The sequence below is a fragment of the Centroberyx gerrardi genome, chromosome 12, assembly GCF_048128805.1.
Source record: "Centroberyx gerrardi isolate f3 chromosome 12, fCenGer3.hap1.cur.20231027, whole genome shotgun sequence".
Classification (NCBI taxonomy): Eukaryota; Metazoa; Chordata; class Actinopteri; order Beryciformes; family Berycidae; genus Centroberyx; species Centroberyx gerrardi.
Genome location: NC_136008.1, coordinates 14,556,806 through 14,575,804, shown reverse-complemented (window position 1 = coordinate 14,575,804; position 18,999 = coordinate 14,556,806). Strand labels below are relative to the sequence as shown.

At 45.4% G+C, this 18,999-nt stretch overlaps 2 protein-coding genes across 3 annotated transcripts in view; one reads left to right on the top strand and one right to left on the bottom strand.

Moving 5' to 3' along the window:
- Nucleotides 1–4,353, top strand: part of galnt1 (UDP-N-acetyl-alpha-D-galactosamine:polypeptide N-acetylgalactosaminyltransferase 1) — a 39,117-nt gene extending 34,764 nt beyond the window's left edge. For both annotated transcript variants that reach the window (XM_071916781.2, XM_071916780.2), the window contains exons 12-14: nt 149–247; nt 647–781; nt 1,942–4,353. In XM_071916781.2, coding sequence (XP_071772882.1) covers nt 149–247; nt 647–781; nt 1,942–2,088 — 381 coding nt within the window. In that variant the 3' untranslated portion in view covers nt 2,089–4,353. The remainder of the gene's footprint in view (nt 1–148; nt 248–646; nt 782–1,941) is intronic.
- A 1,959-nt stretch (nt 4,354–6,312) lies between these two features.
- On the bottom strand, nt 6,313–18,633 carry tmem245 (transmembrane protein 245). Its single transcript, XM_071916813.2, has 17 exons — nt 17,997–18,633; nt 16,745–16,862; nt 16,115–16,210; nt 15,357–15,464; nt 14,985–15,194; nt 14,689–14,858; nt 11,369–11,473; nt 11,199–11,281; nt 10,911–11,001; nt 10,665–10,763; nt 10,403–10,534; nt 9,816–9,938; nt 9,297–9,442; nt 9,083–9,183; nt 8,792–8,966; nt 8,129–8,323; nt 6,313–7,986 (listed from the first exon to the last, which is right to left on the bottom strand). The coding sequence occupies exons 1-17, from the start codon at nt 18,594–18,596 to the stop codon at nt 7,941–7,943; spliced, it is 2,598 nt and encodes an 865-aa protein (XP_071772914.1). The 5' UTR covers nt 18,597–18,633; the 3' UTR covers nt 6,313–7,940.
- Between the last annotated feature and the right edge of the window lie 366 nt (nt 18,634–18,999).

Here is an 18,999-nt window from a genome sequence, read left to right as displayed (position 1 = left end):
CAGACACACGGTTGTATCTGTGATTCACTGCCTTAAGGCTGTAATCCGAACACACACAGTACGTCTGAATCTGTTTGAATCAATGGGTTTGGTTTTCTGCTTAGATGACACTGATGGATACTGAGGTTTCTGTGTGTATTCTGCTCAGATCCGGAACGTGGAGACCAACCAGTGCCTGGACAACATGGCCCGCAAGGAGAACGAGAAGGTCGGCATTTTCAACTGCCACGGCATGGGAGGCAACCAGGTAACGGAGGACCAAGACAGGACAAAAATGTAGGATAAGAATATATGAAAGGAAGAAAGAGTAAGTGACACTGTACTAGAATGGAAGGAGCAAAGTTGACCAGGTCGCTGTCAGTTGAGTGAAAAAAGTCGGTTGAGCTCAAATGTATATTTTGCTGCTGATCTGATCACATTTACATTTTAGGCATTTAGCTGACATTATTATCCAGAGTGACTTACAATGAGTGAAGCAGTAGAATAAGCTTTGATTCCTAGATTACCCACCTAACAAAAAAAACATAAGAAAGTGTCAGAGCCATGGTGGCATTCCTGTTATTCCTGTGACCACAGAATGATCATGAAAAAGAGAAGAGCTAGGAAGAGGAACGATGTCTGTTTGATGTCTGTTGTGTATTTGCAGGTGTTCTCCTACACGGCCAATAAGGAGATCAGGACAGACGACTTGTGTCTAGACGTGTCCAAGCTAAACGGACCTGTCATGATGCTCAAGTGCCATCACCTCAAAGGCAACCAGCTCTGGGAGTACGACCCCGTGGTGAGTGGAGCAGTGCGGGATGAGACTGTATATGTCAGGGAGAAAATGAAAAATATATAGATTTACTGGTAAATGTACATATTTACCATTTTTGCTCATTTGTCATAACATATACAGAGGGTTCCTATGCAGGTCTGGAAAGTCTAGTGTGATACTTACTGTTGTGAATAATTATCTTCAGTTTTAGAGTGATGCGGCGTAGTTGACATATTACCCAACCACAGCATATATCATACTGAACACTGACCAAAATCGAATGGAGAAATTAAGGTCTGGAGGGAGTGTGGAATTTCAAGTGAAGTTTATTGATATAGCCCTTCATCATAAGTAATAAAGGACTCAGAGAATGAGCCTACGTAGATCTAACTAATCAGCAATCAAACAAAATGATGCAATACAGTATGCAACAAAATAAAAGCCTACCCAGCACCACAACCTTTCACCCTCAGTGAATACAACGAAAAACTCCCACGAAAGAACTCTATAGGAATAAAAAAAAAAGGAAGAAACCTTAGGCGGGTGAATTCAAAGAGGGATCCCTCACTGGGACGGCTGAGCATGCAGTAGGTGCCGGGACAAAACAGATACAGTCAATGAAAATGAGATAAGAAAACAAATAAGACAGAGAAACATGATGAGGCAGAAAGATGGGACTTCGGCCATTTAGGGCAGCGCCCACATCCAGGTAAAATCACTGTGGGAAAGGTGTCTGACAGAGAGGACAGACACACAGACACACACACATACACAGCCATACTAAGCATGACTCACACACACTCGGAGCAGACATACTCAGCCGCATACACACTCATACTGACCAAGAGGCAGAACCCTAGACTGGGTTCCCAGCGGCCGGTTCCTATATTAATACTGTCTAAACTAAAGAAGAAAGAGAAGACACTGTGTCCGTCCCGAACGAGAGACAGTGAGAACAGATAGGTTTTGAGTTTGGATTTGAAGATTTCCAAAGAATTTTGAAAGTGAAAATGTAAGCAACTCTCTATATCTATGTATTTTTCTGTTAATCTAGAAGTTTTTATGTGTTCTGCGATGTTTTTTTTTTACTCGCCCTTGTGAATTCAAATGAACTAGTGAAACAGGTGCGATCCCACATCTAATTTGCACCCCCCCACCTCCCCTTCCCCTCCCCTGCTGTGCAGAAGCTGACCCTGATCCACGTCAACAGCAACCAGTGTCTGGACAAGGCCAGCGAGGAGGACAGCCAGGTGCCCAGCGTCAGAGACTGCACACACACGCGCTCCCAACAGTGGCTGCTCCGCAACGTCACACTACCAGAGATCTTCTGACCGCACTCTGCACACACGCCAACACACACACACACTCACACACACGGCGGCCCAGAGCAAGCGAGCAAGCGAGGGTAAGGGACTTGTTGATCCAAATTGGGCACCAGGAAAGGAAAAAAGACTTCCCATGAAGCGTTTGAGGAAGAGAGGAGGACGGATGGGACGGTACTACCTCTGGAACCTTCTACACTCCAGCTCCTGTCCGGGCTGGATGGAGAGATCAGAGGGAGGAGTGTGTTTGACCCTCCTCAGGGAGAGAAGAGACTCCCTCTAGGAGACGGTGGCTGTGTTTTTTTTGTTTTGTTTTTTTGTTTTGTTTTTTTAAAGAGATTTTAACCACGGAGAGAGACTTGCTCCTGTGTGTGAATATGAGAGAGACTGGCGGAGGCGAGGTTCTGTGCTCACTCACAGCTTCCCTGGACAAAGCAGTCCACCCCTCAACTCATCACGTGACGTTTACTGACTGCCTCTTATGAGAGAGTGTGCGCATGTTTGTGTGTGTGTGTGTGTGTGAGTGTGTGTGTGTTCTGAGATGAATGTATGGCTATGAGAAGGGGGGCTATTCCTTGATGATTTTTTTTTTTTATTTAATTTTGTAATGGATTTTGAAAATAATCTCTGGTGAACTCATATGAAGAAGGGTGCATGTGTGAGCGAGCAAGTGTGTGTGTATGTGTGTGTGTGTGCTAGTGAGTATGCATGTGTGCGACTGGGTCATGTACGCCTGTATGAGAGCCCCTCCTACAGTCTTGCAGCAGTGTGTGTCTCCCTCTAGTGTTGCTCCTTGACATTTCAACCTACAGACCGAAGCCTCCTCGCTGAGGAAGGGAGAAATCCACGAGGAAAAATGACAGGACCACGAACACGAGGGCCCAACGTCTGCCATCAGCAGAGATCTAGAGATAGAGATATATGATGTTTGTGATATCTTGAGATTTCTATGTCCAGTTTTTTTACATGGCTTTGTCTGTTTCTACAGTCCTGTGAAAGTGCCACAGAGCAGTAACCCTAGTCTATCTGTCTGTTTCTGTTGTCTTTAAAGATGTTTAACATAGAGCTAACACACACACACACACACACACACACACACACGCACACACACACAGAGGACTCTACATATGTAACTCATGTTCACTGCCTAATGTAGTGTTCAACCATAAGGAACTCTCCCGTAAGGCACTACATAGAAACACACACACAGACACATATATACATATAGGAAAAGGCCGCTCTAGCCTGTCACTTTAATCCATTTTGTCATATCTTCTTCTCAATGACCTCTTGAAAATACACTCCAAGGGCTTCTTTCCTCCAATGGAGTGTGGGTATACGCACATGGTGCATGTGCATGTCTGTATGTGTGAATGTGTGTGTGAGAGAGAGAGAGAATGTGAGTGAATGTGTGTCTCCAGTGATGAATCCATGCTAATCCCAGTCCATCAGCTCCCCGTTTACCAGAACAAACAGCTCTCAGATCTTTGCTGTTCTTTCTTGGACGCCAGGAGCTCCTAGAATAGACTGACAGCAGATCAGCGTATCTCTGCTTCCATTGTACAAAAGAGCAAAAACTGCTGCTTTCGTTCTGAACAGCGCATCGTCCCAGCGGTCTCTTGAAGACACGTCGAGGACTGGACGCCTGGAGAGAGACTGTCAGTATATCAAAGAGACGTCGCTGTTTTAGCGGAGGTGTGTTCAGCGGGGATCGAGGAATCCTTGTGAGCCGAGGGGAGTGAAAGGTTGAATTGATGATTATGAAGAGCGCCGCAGCAGCAGCAGCAGCAGACATATCTTAATCCATAACTACATATCTCACTTCACAAGCAGACCTTCAGTATTTCACTCTGGTTTATTCATATCTCAGTGAACTGGACGGCCGAACAAATGCATCACTGTGTCACTCTCATTTCTACCATCATGCTGTCTTTATACTTTACTTTTTTTACAGGGCAGGAGAGATAATTTCATACAGGTTTAACCATTTCAACTTCCTCCAGTGGAGGAGGGGTTTACACATAGGACATGTCATTGGTTCATCTTTGTTGTGGACATGGTAGTGGGAGGAGGCGGTCAACTGATTCATGTCTGAGCGAATGACTGTGTGGTGAAGATGTGAGCTTTTTGATTGTGAGAAAGAGGGAGTGTATCGATTGCTCTGTTTTGGGGGCGGGGTTTGGAGTGACTGACATGTCCAGGCTTCCACACTGAGCTGATCCAAATGTTGTAGAAAATAAAGGTGAAAAAGTTTACAGAACAATACAAGGAGAACCTTGACTCCTGCCTCTTTTTGTATGCACACACACTTATTTGTCGCTGTCTTGACTGCTCCTCTTTTCTCTCCTCAGTCAGAAAGTACATCGACTGACCTGTTGAGTGTGGCATAAACAATTACGTAAAAGACATCAAGGGGTACGTTTGAATGGGATTCACTCTTACACAGTGGTGAATTACTGACAGTTAAAACAGTCAATTGCTGTACTGCCTGAAAAACACTTTATAGAGTATTATAACAGAAAGAGGAAGAGCAGGAATAAGTGGAAATCACATGGTCATACTGAAAGTGCGGGACTTCGTGGGAAGTGGATTATCCAAAGGCCTTGATTTCATCTTTCATCATTTGTCTGTATTAGGCCCACTGAGAGCCATAAGGAAGACATTAGAAGTGTCTCATGACGTGTAATTTTTTTTTGATAAATGTTTTGGCCTGACAGAATAACCAAATGTGCTTTTTCCCCCCCAAAAAAGCAATGATTGTGTTGCCTTCTCTGCTTTTACTTTCTGGAGGCATTGACTGTGCATATGGTATTGTAGTGCTGGTTTATACTACTGTAGCTTCTCATTACAAATTTCCAATGGATCCAGAGACTCTGCAAGCTGCATGTCTGAGATGTTTGGTTTGTTCACTGTATGCCTTTGTACATCTCAGCATATAAGAGTTTCCCCCTGCCTTATGTCTGTCACATATTCAAAAGCAAAAATGTGAATCTCCTGCATGGTCAGAAACCAGTGAACATCAGATGTCAAGATAAACAGACACCAGGTCCTGTTCCTGCTTCCTCCTGGGCCTCACTGCAGACCAACCAGACTCTCCTGAGGAGCAGCAACAGAACCAAAACCAAAGAGTCGGCTACCTGTATGTTCAAGGAGAAGATCAGGGAAGAGCGCTCCCCAGAGAGCTGCCTTACTCCACTGTCTGGATGAATGAGCTGAATGATGATTCTCTCATTAAAGAGATTCAGAGCCATGTGAGCTCAGGAAGACTCGGCTCTGCTTCATGTGCTGTTGACTTCAGAAGAACATCTTGATGTCTTTGATCTGAAGAAATGGACCAAGTCAGATGAAAGATCAGTCAGGCTGCTGCCTGTGATCACGGCCTCTAAAATGAGCCAGAGAGGAAAGAAAAGAGGGAATATTCAACCATTTTCACAGACATTGGTTTAATTTATAGCCTAAGAAATGTCTGTCCAAATTCTGTTTTTAGTCTGGAATGTTCTCCCAGTTTGTGAAAACAGCTCTTTATTTCATTATTAAGACACTGATCTAACTGTCATATTAATTCAGACACTTTTTGCTGCATTCCAACTGCATCATTATTGGTTCAGTGGAACTGCTAATGTAGTTTTTGCAGTTTTTGGCAGATTGAATGGATGTAGCCTCGCAGAGAGATGGTGTGAAACACCGGGCTCCGCTCTACTGCTGACCACATCATTAGTGATTTTAACATTTAGTTGTCTTATATAAATATAACACTTTATTGCCTGTCATAATTTGCCTACCTTATTTACTCTACAGTCTGAAGCAGTGTCACCTCAGTGAGACCATGAATTTAGCCTTGTAGCAACTGATAATGTAATAAGTGCCAGATAATGTAATATCACATTATTACATTACCCACCGTCACTGATTTTATGAGAATCTTATGTGTAAGTTTGATAAATGTATGTATTTACTTATATTTACGTAGATTTTGCTATTTATCAGCAGTTTAGATGTTTTCTTATTGTGTGCTTTCTTTTCAGAAGTAGAATTTTCTTTGCTTTCTGTATCTTTGAGTAAACACTGTAATTGAATGTAATCTTTCCTGGCAAACCTCAGTGTTGGCATGGATTGGCCGTGATGTTTGACTACAACAGCGAGAATGGAATGTACCAAAGTAAATATTTTCTTTCAGATAAAAATCTCCTCAAATGCAGACTGCAGGTGAGGCACCAACAAAGCCACCCCCGGTTCAAATGGTAATGTTTATTGTGTCAGTGCACTTCCAGTAATAAAAAACAACAAAAAACACTGCAACGGCACCAGATGAAGATTACATTAGTGAGACAATGAAACCGTTGCCAAGCCATAGGCTTTTTCCAACCCGACCCAGAATAGATCACAGCCCTCCCACCCTCAGGCAGCTAACGCAGTAGCCAGTAAGATAAATGATGTGCATTACATACAGATGATTCATCTGTACAGCTTGTTTATTAAAGCTTCAAGTGATGAAAACTGCTTTATATTTTCAGTACAGAAAATTGCTCCTACTGTACTTTAGTATGGAGTCGAGAGACAGTATGAGGTGAGTAGAAAATACAAAGACGTTCCTACTGGGGGAAGTGAGGTGTGTGGGGTCACATTTACTAAAGTATCCATGGGATGAGGATGACAGTCACAGTCTTATCAAACTGTTTGAACAAAAGTGCTTGCAAAAATACTTTGTCAAACTTCTCAATATCAACATATTCTGAGTGTAGAGCAGGTTTCAACACTGACAGATCAACTACACTTTTCAGAGTGAATGGATACGTTCTCATGTATGTGTGTATGTGCACTCACAGTGTGTTAGAACAAATATAAACTTAAGCTGGAAACAAATGATAATGTAAGAACAGAATCCTAGGTAACAGAGCTGAGACCAAACTCTACATCCCAGGAAGCAGGATGTCCAATCTGACCGCACTAAAGGTCTGTGCACAGTACGCATCACCATACAGACATGAAAGTGCCACTACATGTAAAAAACATGTAACCATTAAAGATAATAAACAATAACAATAGTTATAATTCAACTGTACTGATATTAAAAAGAGCAAAAAACCAATGGTATCAAAGCCTGGTCCAGGAGAGCTGTGGTAAGTCTTTGTTAAAGCCAAACTCAGAAATCAGCACAGTAAGTGAATCAAGCATTATGTTAAACTAAGAAGATCACTCATCAGCTCACTCTCTAGAGCCAGGCTGGAGGACTACTACAAAAATAAGTGCTCAGTTCATCTTTGCACATACCAACCTGCACTACAAACTCTGTCTGAGCCTCCAAGAGGAGCGAGGTAGGGAGCACAGATACTGCACAGCCACACTGTTTAAACCCAGCCAGGGTGTGCAGATTGGAAATCAGGGGCATTGTGAATAAAATATATAATCTTAAAATTCATACGGGTTTACCACAAACCACGTGGTGGATGACACAATAAATTTAGGCATTTCTCAACATTAGCACATCAACTTAGGCACTGAGTTCTCAGAGACGATGTGATTAGCATCAATTTCTCCGTCATTCAAAATCGTAAGCCCAATGTAATGTCATTGGTCCACATTTCATGGAGCACTGCTTGGGATCTGAACGTATGCTCTCATTTGTAATTTTATGGTCTTGCATTGAACCAGAGCAGCTGGAGCCATGTCACTCAGAGGAACAACTCTGGTAGGCAGACGGCATCATGGGTAACCAACCATTACACCGCCATCTCTTGGTCTGGGCCAACCCTGTGGAGTGGGGCAGCTTGGGGAGGAGCTTCAGAGAGGGGAGTACTTCCCCTGGGGAATCAGCCAATAGGAAGCCAGAAGACATTCCACAGAGACACGCCCTCTTTCTGTCACTCACTGGCTTTCTTCAGCAGAGGAGTGGAGTCTGCGAAGGACCTGAGAGCGACGGGAAAGACAACATAAAGGAGGGAATGGTGCAGAACTGGTTTCTTTGCTTACGGTTGAAGATATTATCCACTGTCTGTACAGGTGTGCTTGTTTGTGTGAGTGGCACGAATCTGAGGTGTTCTGTACTTACCGGACAGGGTGGAGGGGCCAGGGGGCCTGCACAGGCGTGGGCACCGCAGAGCTGGGGCTCATCAGCATGGCACTGTAGATGTTGGCTGCCACCACCAGGATGCAGAGCAGGATGGGCCCGATGATGGCGCCCTCCAGACCCAGATAGTACGCTCCGCCTGCCACTGCCAGACCTGTCAGATAGGGGTGCCCACCCCTGGGAGAATGGATCACAAAGAAATACTTAAAAATAGTTCCAGCAAAACACAATGAATGAGCTGCTTTTTACTTTTAGTTAAGTGGATTTTTACAGTACTGTTACTTCTACTTAATAAAGCATCGAAGTAACAGTACTCAAGTTACAGTATTCCACCACTGAAGCTAGGCTACCATTAACAGCTGAGATGGAGCAGTATCTTGCCAGTTGTCTCAAACAGCTGACAAACAGTTTCTGAAAATGACACCAGGGTGGTTTCATCTCAAAGCCATATTAGGGTAGAAACCAGGCTTGTATGCATTACAGTTAACAACCACAGGCGGGATGTTGAAATTTGCTTGTCAGATGCCAAATGCCAGCACTCAGATCCAGCTCCCCTACAAGTGGAAGCACGCATAACACACACACACACACACACACACACACACACACACAAGCTGGTAACGCACCAGTGTCTCACATACGTACCCGGAGATATCAGAGTAGATGGCTGTGTCTACAAAGTAGGTTGGAAGCAGATGGCAGACCAGCAGCAGCAGGGCCTTGACGCCCTCTCCCTGTGCCAACCACAGATCACACACGGCCGGCACCGCTGCCCAGTAGGTCCCCAAGAACGGCACCGCTCCCAGGATGGCAGCCAACGCTTCGGGGGAAGGAAAGAGGGATTCAGAGAGCGGAGGGGAGAATAAAAAAATGACCATCGCTTGGCAGTTGCAGGTATAGTGACAGCATGAGCCGCTGCGAAACACACTGACTCACCAGACGGGATGAAAACGATGTTGATGCCAAAGATAGTGTGCGTGAGCCAAGTGTAGAGGCCGTAGAAGCCAGCCATCTTCAGAGAGGCATCAAACACTCCTCTTCAAAACAAACACAAGGTAAACAAAAATTACAATTGTGTCACATGCCATATTTTTTGAATTTTTAAATTTCACCTACACATGAGATTTTGTGTGTGTGTGTGTGTCTCTACCTGATGGCCTCCTCTACAGACTGGCCTATGATATTGGAGGAGGGTCCCGGCTGGGAGAGGGGTGTCAGGCTGATGACCCATTTGACAGGTTTGTAGTATTCTCCACTGGAGCTCAGCAGGTAGAAGAGAGTGGTCAGGAAGATCACCTGCACACACACAGGAAAAGGTACAAACGTGATCAGTAATTCACACACATACATGTAGACACAGTAGATGTACCTGTTCTCACCAGCAGAGGAGGTTTGACAGATTCAAATTTTGACCGCTTTTCAGCTGACGGAAGGCATAAGGAATGGTAATTTTTCAACTAGTTATGAACTGTGCGTCTATGAATTATGCATTATACCAATTTTAATCTATAACAATCAAGAAAAGGTTGTCTACTGTGGCTGTAGCAGAAATTGTTCAAGTTATATTATTATTATATATTAGAATAAATGCAGAATAGAGAGCATCTAAGTTGGCTACCACTCTACATATTATTGAGCCAGACACTTTGTAGCAGTCAATGTTCCATACCAGACTCAGGGCAAAGTTGAGGAGGGCCGTGCCGCTGTGGAACAAGACGGTGAGGAGTGTGGTTGTCGTGGAGATCAGAAGGCCGACGTTCCTACTCATTACCACCCACAGAGACTCCAGGATCTATAAAAACAAGGCGACAGGAAACAGTAAATATGTGGTCACCCACAAATGATGCAGTTACAAATATATCACTGTGTTTTGACATGTAATTGTAGCACCCCCCTTGGACCAATCAGTAAAGCTTTGGAAATGCTGCAACACAGTGGTGACATGCATCATTCCTCCAAGTTTCATCAAAATCCAATCAGTGATGTCTGAAATATCGCTGGTGACACATGGGCAAAAGAGCAAATGAATGATGTAGCGCCCCCTTTAGGCTAATCTGTGTCATTTTGTAAATACTGGAACTCAGTGGTAAGATGCATCAGTCATGTATGTTTCTTAAAAATCCAATCTGTGGTGTCTGTGACTGACGAAAGCAACAAACGAACACACAGACAGAGACTGGTCCATATATGTCATTTACACAAACCCTCAGCCTCATACAGCAGAGAGTAAACATTTCATCAAACACACACACTTACAGACAGCAGGGTCTCAATATTCTCCTGTACGAAGGAGGCGATGTCCTGCCAGTCCAGGATGTCCACTAGCCAGCTGTTCTGCCTCTGAGCTGACAACTTCTGACCTCGGTGGCGCCCAGACTGGGTCACATTCTGGAAACATGCGCGTGATTAAGTGTTGTGTAAAACTGCATAACACTGAGTGTGACTTGATTTGAGGAGACTGTGACCCTCCCCTACATACAGCAGTTTAACGGACAGACCCAACCCCCCACTGCGTTACCTTAACAAACCAGGAGTGGTACAGTCTGTCCCAAAGCTCCAAAACCTGCTTCTCAATGACCGCTGTGTGGTTCGCCTTGTCTCCCAACATCTTATGGAGCTGCGCACACAGAAAAAGAACAAAGACTCATAGCATAATATGCTCGTAATGCCCAGCTTGTTTTCTGTGTACACAAAACTACATCTGAGCATCTGGTCAAGGATAGAGAAACCACAGAGAAACTCAACAGGCAATTGTCATTCCCACCTTTTGTGTTATCCATTCTCTCCCGTGCTGATAGACATTCGTAGCAGCTGAGTTCAGAGCCTTCTGGACCACGCGGGCCTCTGGGAGCCAGCTAGAGGAGGGGAAAGGAAAGAAAATAAAAAGGGAAAGAGAGCGAGAGAGACAGAGAGAGAAAAAGAAGACAGCTCAGGTGGTTGGTAGATGAGAAATCATAATTCCAAACTCTCTGAGCGAGAGAGTGACGCTATGAGAGACAGACAAAGAGGGACCACATAATCCTCTGAAAAGGGAATGACAAAACTGTCATACTTGGCCCATTCTGGGTGGTTGGACACAGTCTCATTGATGAGGTTGCTGGTTACATCAATGATGTGAACGCTCTCATGATGAACCTAGAAGAGACAAAAGCTATTCTGTTAGCCCAGTCAATGTCAGAACCGCTGAAATACAGTGAAGTGGTGAAAAGGGACAAACGGTACCATAGCAGTGAGCAGTAGAGCCATGAGCAGAGTTCCTGTGACCAGGAGGAAGATGATGAAGATGCTGATGATTTTGTCCAGGGATCGCTCCAACCACACAATCATCTGCACAGAGAGGAAGAAGACACGGAGAGGGAGAAGACGAGGAGAGAGGAAGAGAGAAGGAACAGGGGGAAGTGGCAGAGAGAAGTAGACACATAGTCAGTACCATTCAGAATGAGTTGAGGACAAACAGCGGTCGGACACATGGAGAAACCTGTGTCCTCCCCTTGTGAAGAGGCCATTTTGGATCTAAACCAGAGCCAATAGCTGCCACCTCAGACCCTGAGGATAATAAGGTAGCGGACTTAATGAACCAATAGCCAGGATATCTGCACACATACACACACACACACATCCTCGCACAGACGTAAGCATGAAAACATGCATGTGAAACCCTCAGTTCTGTGCTTCTGTGTCTGTGTATGTGTGACTGCTGTCTTTCCATGTGCACTGTTGCAAGGTGGTGCAATTCTTAACCCAGGTTTCTCAATGCTCCAAACCCTGTATCAACAGCCAACTTACAGCAGCTTCTAAAGCCCATTAGTTTGTGCCTGTGTGTGTGTGTGTGTGTGTGTGTGTGTGTGTGTGTGTGTGTGTGTGTGTGTGTGTATGTGTGTGTGCATGTTGAGGTCGCAAAAGCCATGTGTTAAAATCAAGTTACTGGAGTCAATGAAGAGGTTCTGTTAGTCGACACCTCTTTCCCATGAGGCCGTGTCCTAATGGTTTGACGTCATATTGATGGTGTTATGATACAGCAGTCGGTAATCTTCAAGAAAGAGTCTACACAAATTGTAACCATCTATATGAATGTAGCCTTACCTTTCAAGGAGAAGAATTGTACTTGGCAGGCTGACTGATGTGGCTTATATACAGTACTACATACAGTGGGTGAACAAAATAATGGAAACACCACATGAGAGAGGGTTTTTAACTTTGAAGTAACTAAGTCAGAATAGAAAGGCAGTTAAGCAGGTGGATCACATTATGTTGAATGCCAATCAGCAATGTGTCAGCTTTAAAAAGGAAGTCTAACAATCACCATTTTTGTATGCGAGTTTTCAGAGCAACATGAGGCAACTAACAGAGCTCCAAAGAGGCCAAACAGCTGGTGCCAAAATTGCAGCTGCATCTGTCACAAGCACTTATTGTGGCAAGGGGAAAATCTTGAAAATCAAATGACACCATATGCCAAACACATACAAACTGATTTAGCAAAGAGGAACAACTGAAGTTTACCAACAGGCACAGATGGACTATTAACAGGATAGTTGCTTAACACCACAAAACTATGGCCTAAGAAGTGACCAGAGTTGAATGAACACATCTGTGACACAGTCTCAACAAAAACCGCACACTCTGAGCTTCACAAATGTGGTATTTAAGTAGGGCTGCCATTCAAAAACCACTACGTGTATAACCTGGTGTAACAAAACCTGGACCCCTGGACAATAGAAGAAAGGAATATGATCTGATGAGTCCTCTTTCACTGGTTTTTCTACATCCTGCCTTCAGCCCACGTTGTCTGTTGCCAACTGTCCAACACAGTAGTGGATCTGTAATGGTATGGACAGCCATCTGAGGGAGTTATTAGGTGCAATGACTGCATAGTTGTGTAATGGCCAAATACTGTGAGGGCATCTTACGGCACCAGGGGCACCCTATGGGTCCAAACACTGTTCCCATATTCCAAAATGATAATGCCCCCATACACACCACTAAACAAATTCAAGAGTGGTTTCATGAACTCCAGGATGAAGTCAAATGCAGATCTAGACATTATTGAAACTTAATTAATTAATTAATTAATTAGCCTTAACTTGAAGTTCTGGAGTGCAGAGTTGATTTCTACCTCCTTCCATCAAAGAACAGGAGCCCCTTGAAGAAAGTCCAATATCTCACAACACACAGTTCAGGACTTGTATGACTTCTGAAGGTGAAAGGTGGCCCCAATTCTTTTTAGGTACTTGATACTTATATATTGTTAGGTGTTTCCATTGTTTTGTCCACCCCTCTAGTCTCAACAGTCCCATTGCCACCCATAAAACTTACCTACACAACTTAAACTTCCCAATCCCTTACAACACAGAGGGTCTTTCTGGAAGCAGACCATGGCAGTGTTTCCCCTACATCTAATCGATCGCCCCGGGCTGATCCATCAAAATATTATTAGGGGAAACACTGCCCCCCCTCCCACTCTGCTCTGGCCCGTCTACATCAGCCATCTCTCCATGCAGCTCATACACTCTGAAGCCAACCTGCCAATCGGATCACAGCGGGGAAGATACGGAACGGGCCGAGGAACCTGTGAGTTCCCCCCCCCCCCCCAAACCGTATCTTCCAACGAACAGAAGCAGGAAGCGGGAAGGCAGTGAGAGGAAGGACACTGAGACAGCATGATGGAGGGAAGATGATGACAGTGGATGGGATATAGCGTCAGTCCAAGCTACTACAAGGTGTGCTCACGCCTACACATACACACACATGTAATTCCCTTATTCTTGTTCTCTCTCTCTCTCTCGCTCTCTTTCTCTCTCATTACACACACACACACACTTTCATGCTCTGTCAATCTCTCTCTCTCTCAGCACTCTGTTCCTCCAGATCATTACCTGCTTGTTAAGCCAATGCCAGAGCTTGGGGAGGAGACAAAGAGACATTGGGAATTATTACTGGAAAGATCTGTGCAGCAATCATCACATGTACCCGGGCAACAAGAACACAACCTCAGTTTGGGTACAGGCAATAAGGGGATCGGGGGGGTGGAGAGGGGCAGGCAGGATCTAACTGGATGCAGGGCATACAGGGAGTCTGGATTGACTATACAGTGGGATGTAAATCACTGCGATTACAAATACGTAATCGGAGCAGGTCATAACCATATCCCAAAAACATCAGGGAAAACTCTTTTAGTATGAAGGATGTCAGACATGTGGCCATTAGTGTCATTATAAAATATAAAACCCTAAGAGGATTTATCAGCTAAATGACCTGTAACAGAGTATTGTGATTTATGTGGCACTAAGCCCTTCCATTATTCTCTCTCTCTCTCTCTCTCTCTCTCTCTCTCAGATCCACTTCAGTTCTCTCTAGTTAAGCCTCACCTTCAGCGTTCATTGACCATTCTAAAAGGATATGCCAGTGGAAGAGAAAATGTGTGTGCGTGTGTGAGTGTGTGTGTGGGTGTGTGTGTGTGTATGAGGAAGTGTCAAATCAAGGGCAGGAGGAATAAGGACACTGGCTGCTTCAGTGTCGCCCGGACGCTGGTCAGAGGCGTTTACCTTCGTATCGATGCGGAGCAGGAACTGAGCAAGGCCTTTGATCGGTCCAGGCAGCAGGGCTTCCTCTCGCTCGCGTCCGAACTTCTCCAGCACCGCCCACCACGAGGCAAGCGTCCGCTCGGCGAAGCTCTTCAGGCCAAAGTGGACCACCAGCTTCTTCATCACCCACACTAAAGCATAAATACAGGCATTCAATGCAGCATGCGCCTAAGTGAGGTGGAAGATCTGTGAAGAAGTGTGTGAATGTGTGTGTGCATTCATGTGTGTGTGTGTGTGTGTGTGCATGTGTGTGTTACCAGCCACAGGGATAGGCAGCAGCTGTAGGATCCAGAGGTTGAGCCAGATCTGAACCAGTACTATGGCCCAGACCAGCAGCACAAAGTAGATATCACTGGCCTTGTGGGAGCTCCTCTCTCTCTGGAAGAGGCCAGCGGGCATCGGGCGAGAGCCCCGAGGGAACCCAGGGGTGACGGGGACAGGACCGGGACCCACAGAGTCCACACCATCTGGGATGGAAGGAGGGAGGCGGACAGGGAGGAAGAGGCATACAGACAGAGGGAGAGGGAGAGAAAGCGTGAAGCAAGGATGATGGTTCATGTCTGCAACTGTGCTTGTAAGTCATTACTGCTGTCTAATAAACAGAGATGAAAGCAGGTAAGCTGTCTGACCTGCGTTAGAGTTTTCGTTGTTTTCAGTTTTCATTCGCAGGTTGCTACAGGAGATGGCCATGTAGATAGTGTTAGCAGCGAAAGACAACACCTGCCCCGACAACTCTCCTGGGGAGATAAAGGAGAGAGAAAGAGAAGAAAGTGACACATAAAAGCAGTGAGTATACCACAGACTGTGAAAAAAGGGCATACAAAGCAAAAAAACACCACACCAAGTTTGTGTGCATCTGTGTGTGAATGCAAATTATCAGGCAAAAGAAAGAGTTCTTCCTTTTCATTCTGCTGTTTAAGGCTTCCACACTCCCCACAGGGTCTTCCCATACTCTGATGGCCCCGGCCCAAGTCCACTGTCCCAGGGACAGACTGGCCACCTCAGGCCACTTCTGAATGAGGTAACCCTTCTGGGCTGACATTGAGGCAAGATATAACTTAATATAAGATAAGTGCTGTGTAAGCTTGAGGACACGGGTAGCCAAATTAGAATAAAGGCCATTAGCTGTACTTTTCCACTGCTGTGTTTGAAGAAGGATGTTAGCTGGCAGGATCTGGCCAACAACGACTCTTTCCTGTCGTAGTTCATTATAGTTAATTATCAATGGGCTTACTAACCCTCTTGTACTTTTGGCCACTCACTCTTCCTACCATATTTATGTATGTGTGGTTGACAGGGAGTAAAGGGTTCTTACTGTGGTAAATCTAAATGTGTGTGTGTGTGTGTGTGTGTGTGTGTGTGTGTGTGTATGCCCATACATCCTCACCTTTGCCAGGGACCGGTGGTTTCTCTTGGGAGCCCACGATGAGGAGTATAACCACAACCACAAATATGGGCACTCTCCACGAGCCGGTCAGAGACACTAAAAACAGAGGGACAGAACATTTCCTCAGACCTTCCTGCAGCCATGTGGACTGAATCCCCTGGCTCTCCTCTGCCCCCCCTCTTGAGCGGTCTGCCTAGATTCGTAATAGCTCTCAGTCACATTTAACATTTGAGGCCTGAAGGTTAACACCTCCTCTCGGCACGCCTCAAGCATACTATAAATACTGGAGACTGCCTCATCTGGCCATATAACTCAGTGTGAGTGAGTGTGTGTGTGCGCGTGTGTGTGTGTGTGTGTGTGAGTATGTGTGTGTGTGAGTACTCTGCCCGATGGACTTCTGGAACTTTGGCCTTATCATAGCTAGAAAAACATTTTACATTTAACTTTGGTGCTTGCAGCTACCTGCTGTAGCGATTTAGACATGATTTGAAGAAACCCTTCCAGGGTCAAAAAGGGAGAGTCTAGATAAAACTATGAATTGCCGGCATGCCTCCCTCCAACCAGCTTGTCTCAGCAGGCTCTCGAGGCCTCCACACCTCTCCACACCTCTCCTCACCCCTCCCCACTCACCCAGGTAGAAGAGCAGGACGGCCCAGACAGGAACAGACAGAGCCCTCAGGTAGTGCTCAGTACTGGGGCTCCACTTGAAGGCTACTGCCAGCATGTAGCCCACCACCGCTGTGCACACCTGGAGCGAGGGAGAGAGAAGTGAGAGAGTGACACAATGATAAAAAGGGAATGAGATATGATGATGTATACTAGGATAAGGGGGGATGTTGAAAAGTCCAGGGTTCCTGCACATATTTCATTTCAAAATTCTTTATTTTTTTCCAGACTTGAATTTTTCTGGACTGGGTTAAAGAATTTGGTTAATAGTCATTATGGTGTATGCTGATAGTGGCTGGGTAAAATAACAAGCCCATATCAGTCTATAGCTGAACATGATTCTTCACAACAATAATAATCACCATCAGTCAAATGACAGTGTGTTGGCAACTACATAAAATCTTTACGCGTCAAGTGTTATCAGGACAGAATGTTCCAGATTTCTCCAGACTTTTTGTACACTTCCAAAACCTTGACAGTTTTAGTAGTCGATAGTAATTATCAAATTGATTTTTCATACTTTTCCAGGCTTTCCAGACCTGGGTAGGAAGCCTGTTAGTCAATATTAACTGTCTACAATCTGTCATATATTCAGCACAACAGCCTCAGTCAAACTGCTGGGTAATAAAGTCATGTAATGTGATGCCCCAGTGTGCAATCAAGTGTTCACCACCAAGGCCTTTGCAGGTTCTGCTGCACACAAAGACGTCTTTATATGTAATTTAATACAGCGCGTCCTCCATGCTATTTATGGACAAGGGCCATGCTTCAGTCTACTTCTGCATTTAGAGATGACCGGCTTTCTGGGGAGGAACATTTAATGTGATTAGCCTCTCGTCAAAGCATGGCTGTACTTAACCCACTCAGATCCCTGGAGCTGTTTTGTAATAATAAGCTATTGATCAGATGCTGAAACGGCAGGAAATGAGATAAGCTCACATACCAGCTAATGCATATTCTTAGAAAAATACTTTCTGCACTGAGGTTAACAGAATTGAAGGGCTCTTGTTCTAGGAAATGTAATTCAAGTAGTTGACAGTTGAAAGTCAGTCCACATGACTTTTAGGACATCAGAATCATTTAGAGCATGTTTGGGCTGACCCACATCACGGCTCACCTCGCCCACCCAGTGGCACAGTGTCTTATGCTGAGTGACACAATAAGCCGTTGTCATTACAGCGGGGGCGTGCCCAGCTGCCACTGCCCATTCACTCACCCACACAGTGTGGAAGCAGTCAAGCGCGGCCCCGATGATCCCACAGACGTGCTCGAGGATCACCTGCATACCGATAACACTCCAGAACAGGTAGAGAAAGTAGAGCAGCGGCGCGCCGGCCCCGATCACCAGCAGCACCGTGAGCCTCTCCAAGACCAGCCTGCCCATCGCCTCCACCCCGTGGTTCACACACCACACCGGAACTAGCAGGGTCCCCACCAAGATGGGCGTCCCGGTGTCCTGGAGGCCGCTGAGCCAGGAGCGGCCGAGCCGGGCTAGGGAGTATTTGAACGGGTGGAGGAAAGTGCCGCAAAGCACCGCCCAAAGCAGCGGGCGGAGGAAGGCCTCCAGGATAAAGTAAACTAGAACAGTCGCTCCGCAACAGATAGCGACGAAGATCATCGCCCCGGTGTTGTAGAAGGCCTGTTTGATGTTCTTGTCAAATTTTAGGGAGGAAGGCTGGGTAAGCAGTTGGCTCATCATGCCCACAGCTGGCTGGACGCTCTCGGAGAAGGAGACGTAGTGCGGCCGGACAGTGTGCGGGCTCTCCGGGGGAGACACAGGGGCAGCCTCCGGCCCCGCGTCCTCCTCGTCTGCCATCTTCCCCGATTCCGCCTCGCGCTCCGTCGTCCTGGGGAGCGATCCCACCGCGTGAGGGGGGAAAACATATGACGTAATGCTGACGAACCCGTCCAGAGGCACGATGGGTAATGTAGTGTAAATGAATGCGCTGAACACTGTCACATTTTGCTAACATAAGAATTATTTCTTTGTTATGTTTTTTTTCTGGACGGGGCTATAAAATGTAATTCATTCTATTAAAACTGTTTAACTGGCAGAGCTGTCTTCCGTGAAATGACTACCCGATGTAAAAGTTTTTTCTTGATACAGTCTGTTTTATTGATAATAAACACAGGCATGGTTTCAATGGGAGGCATCTTAACATGAATTATGTGAACAGTGTAGTATCCGTTCACTTTCAGTAATATTATTTCAGATCAAA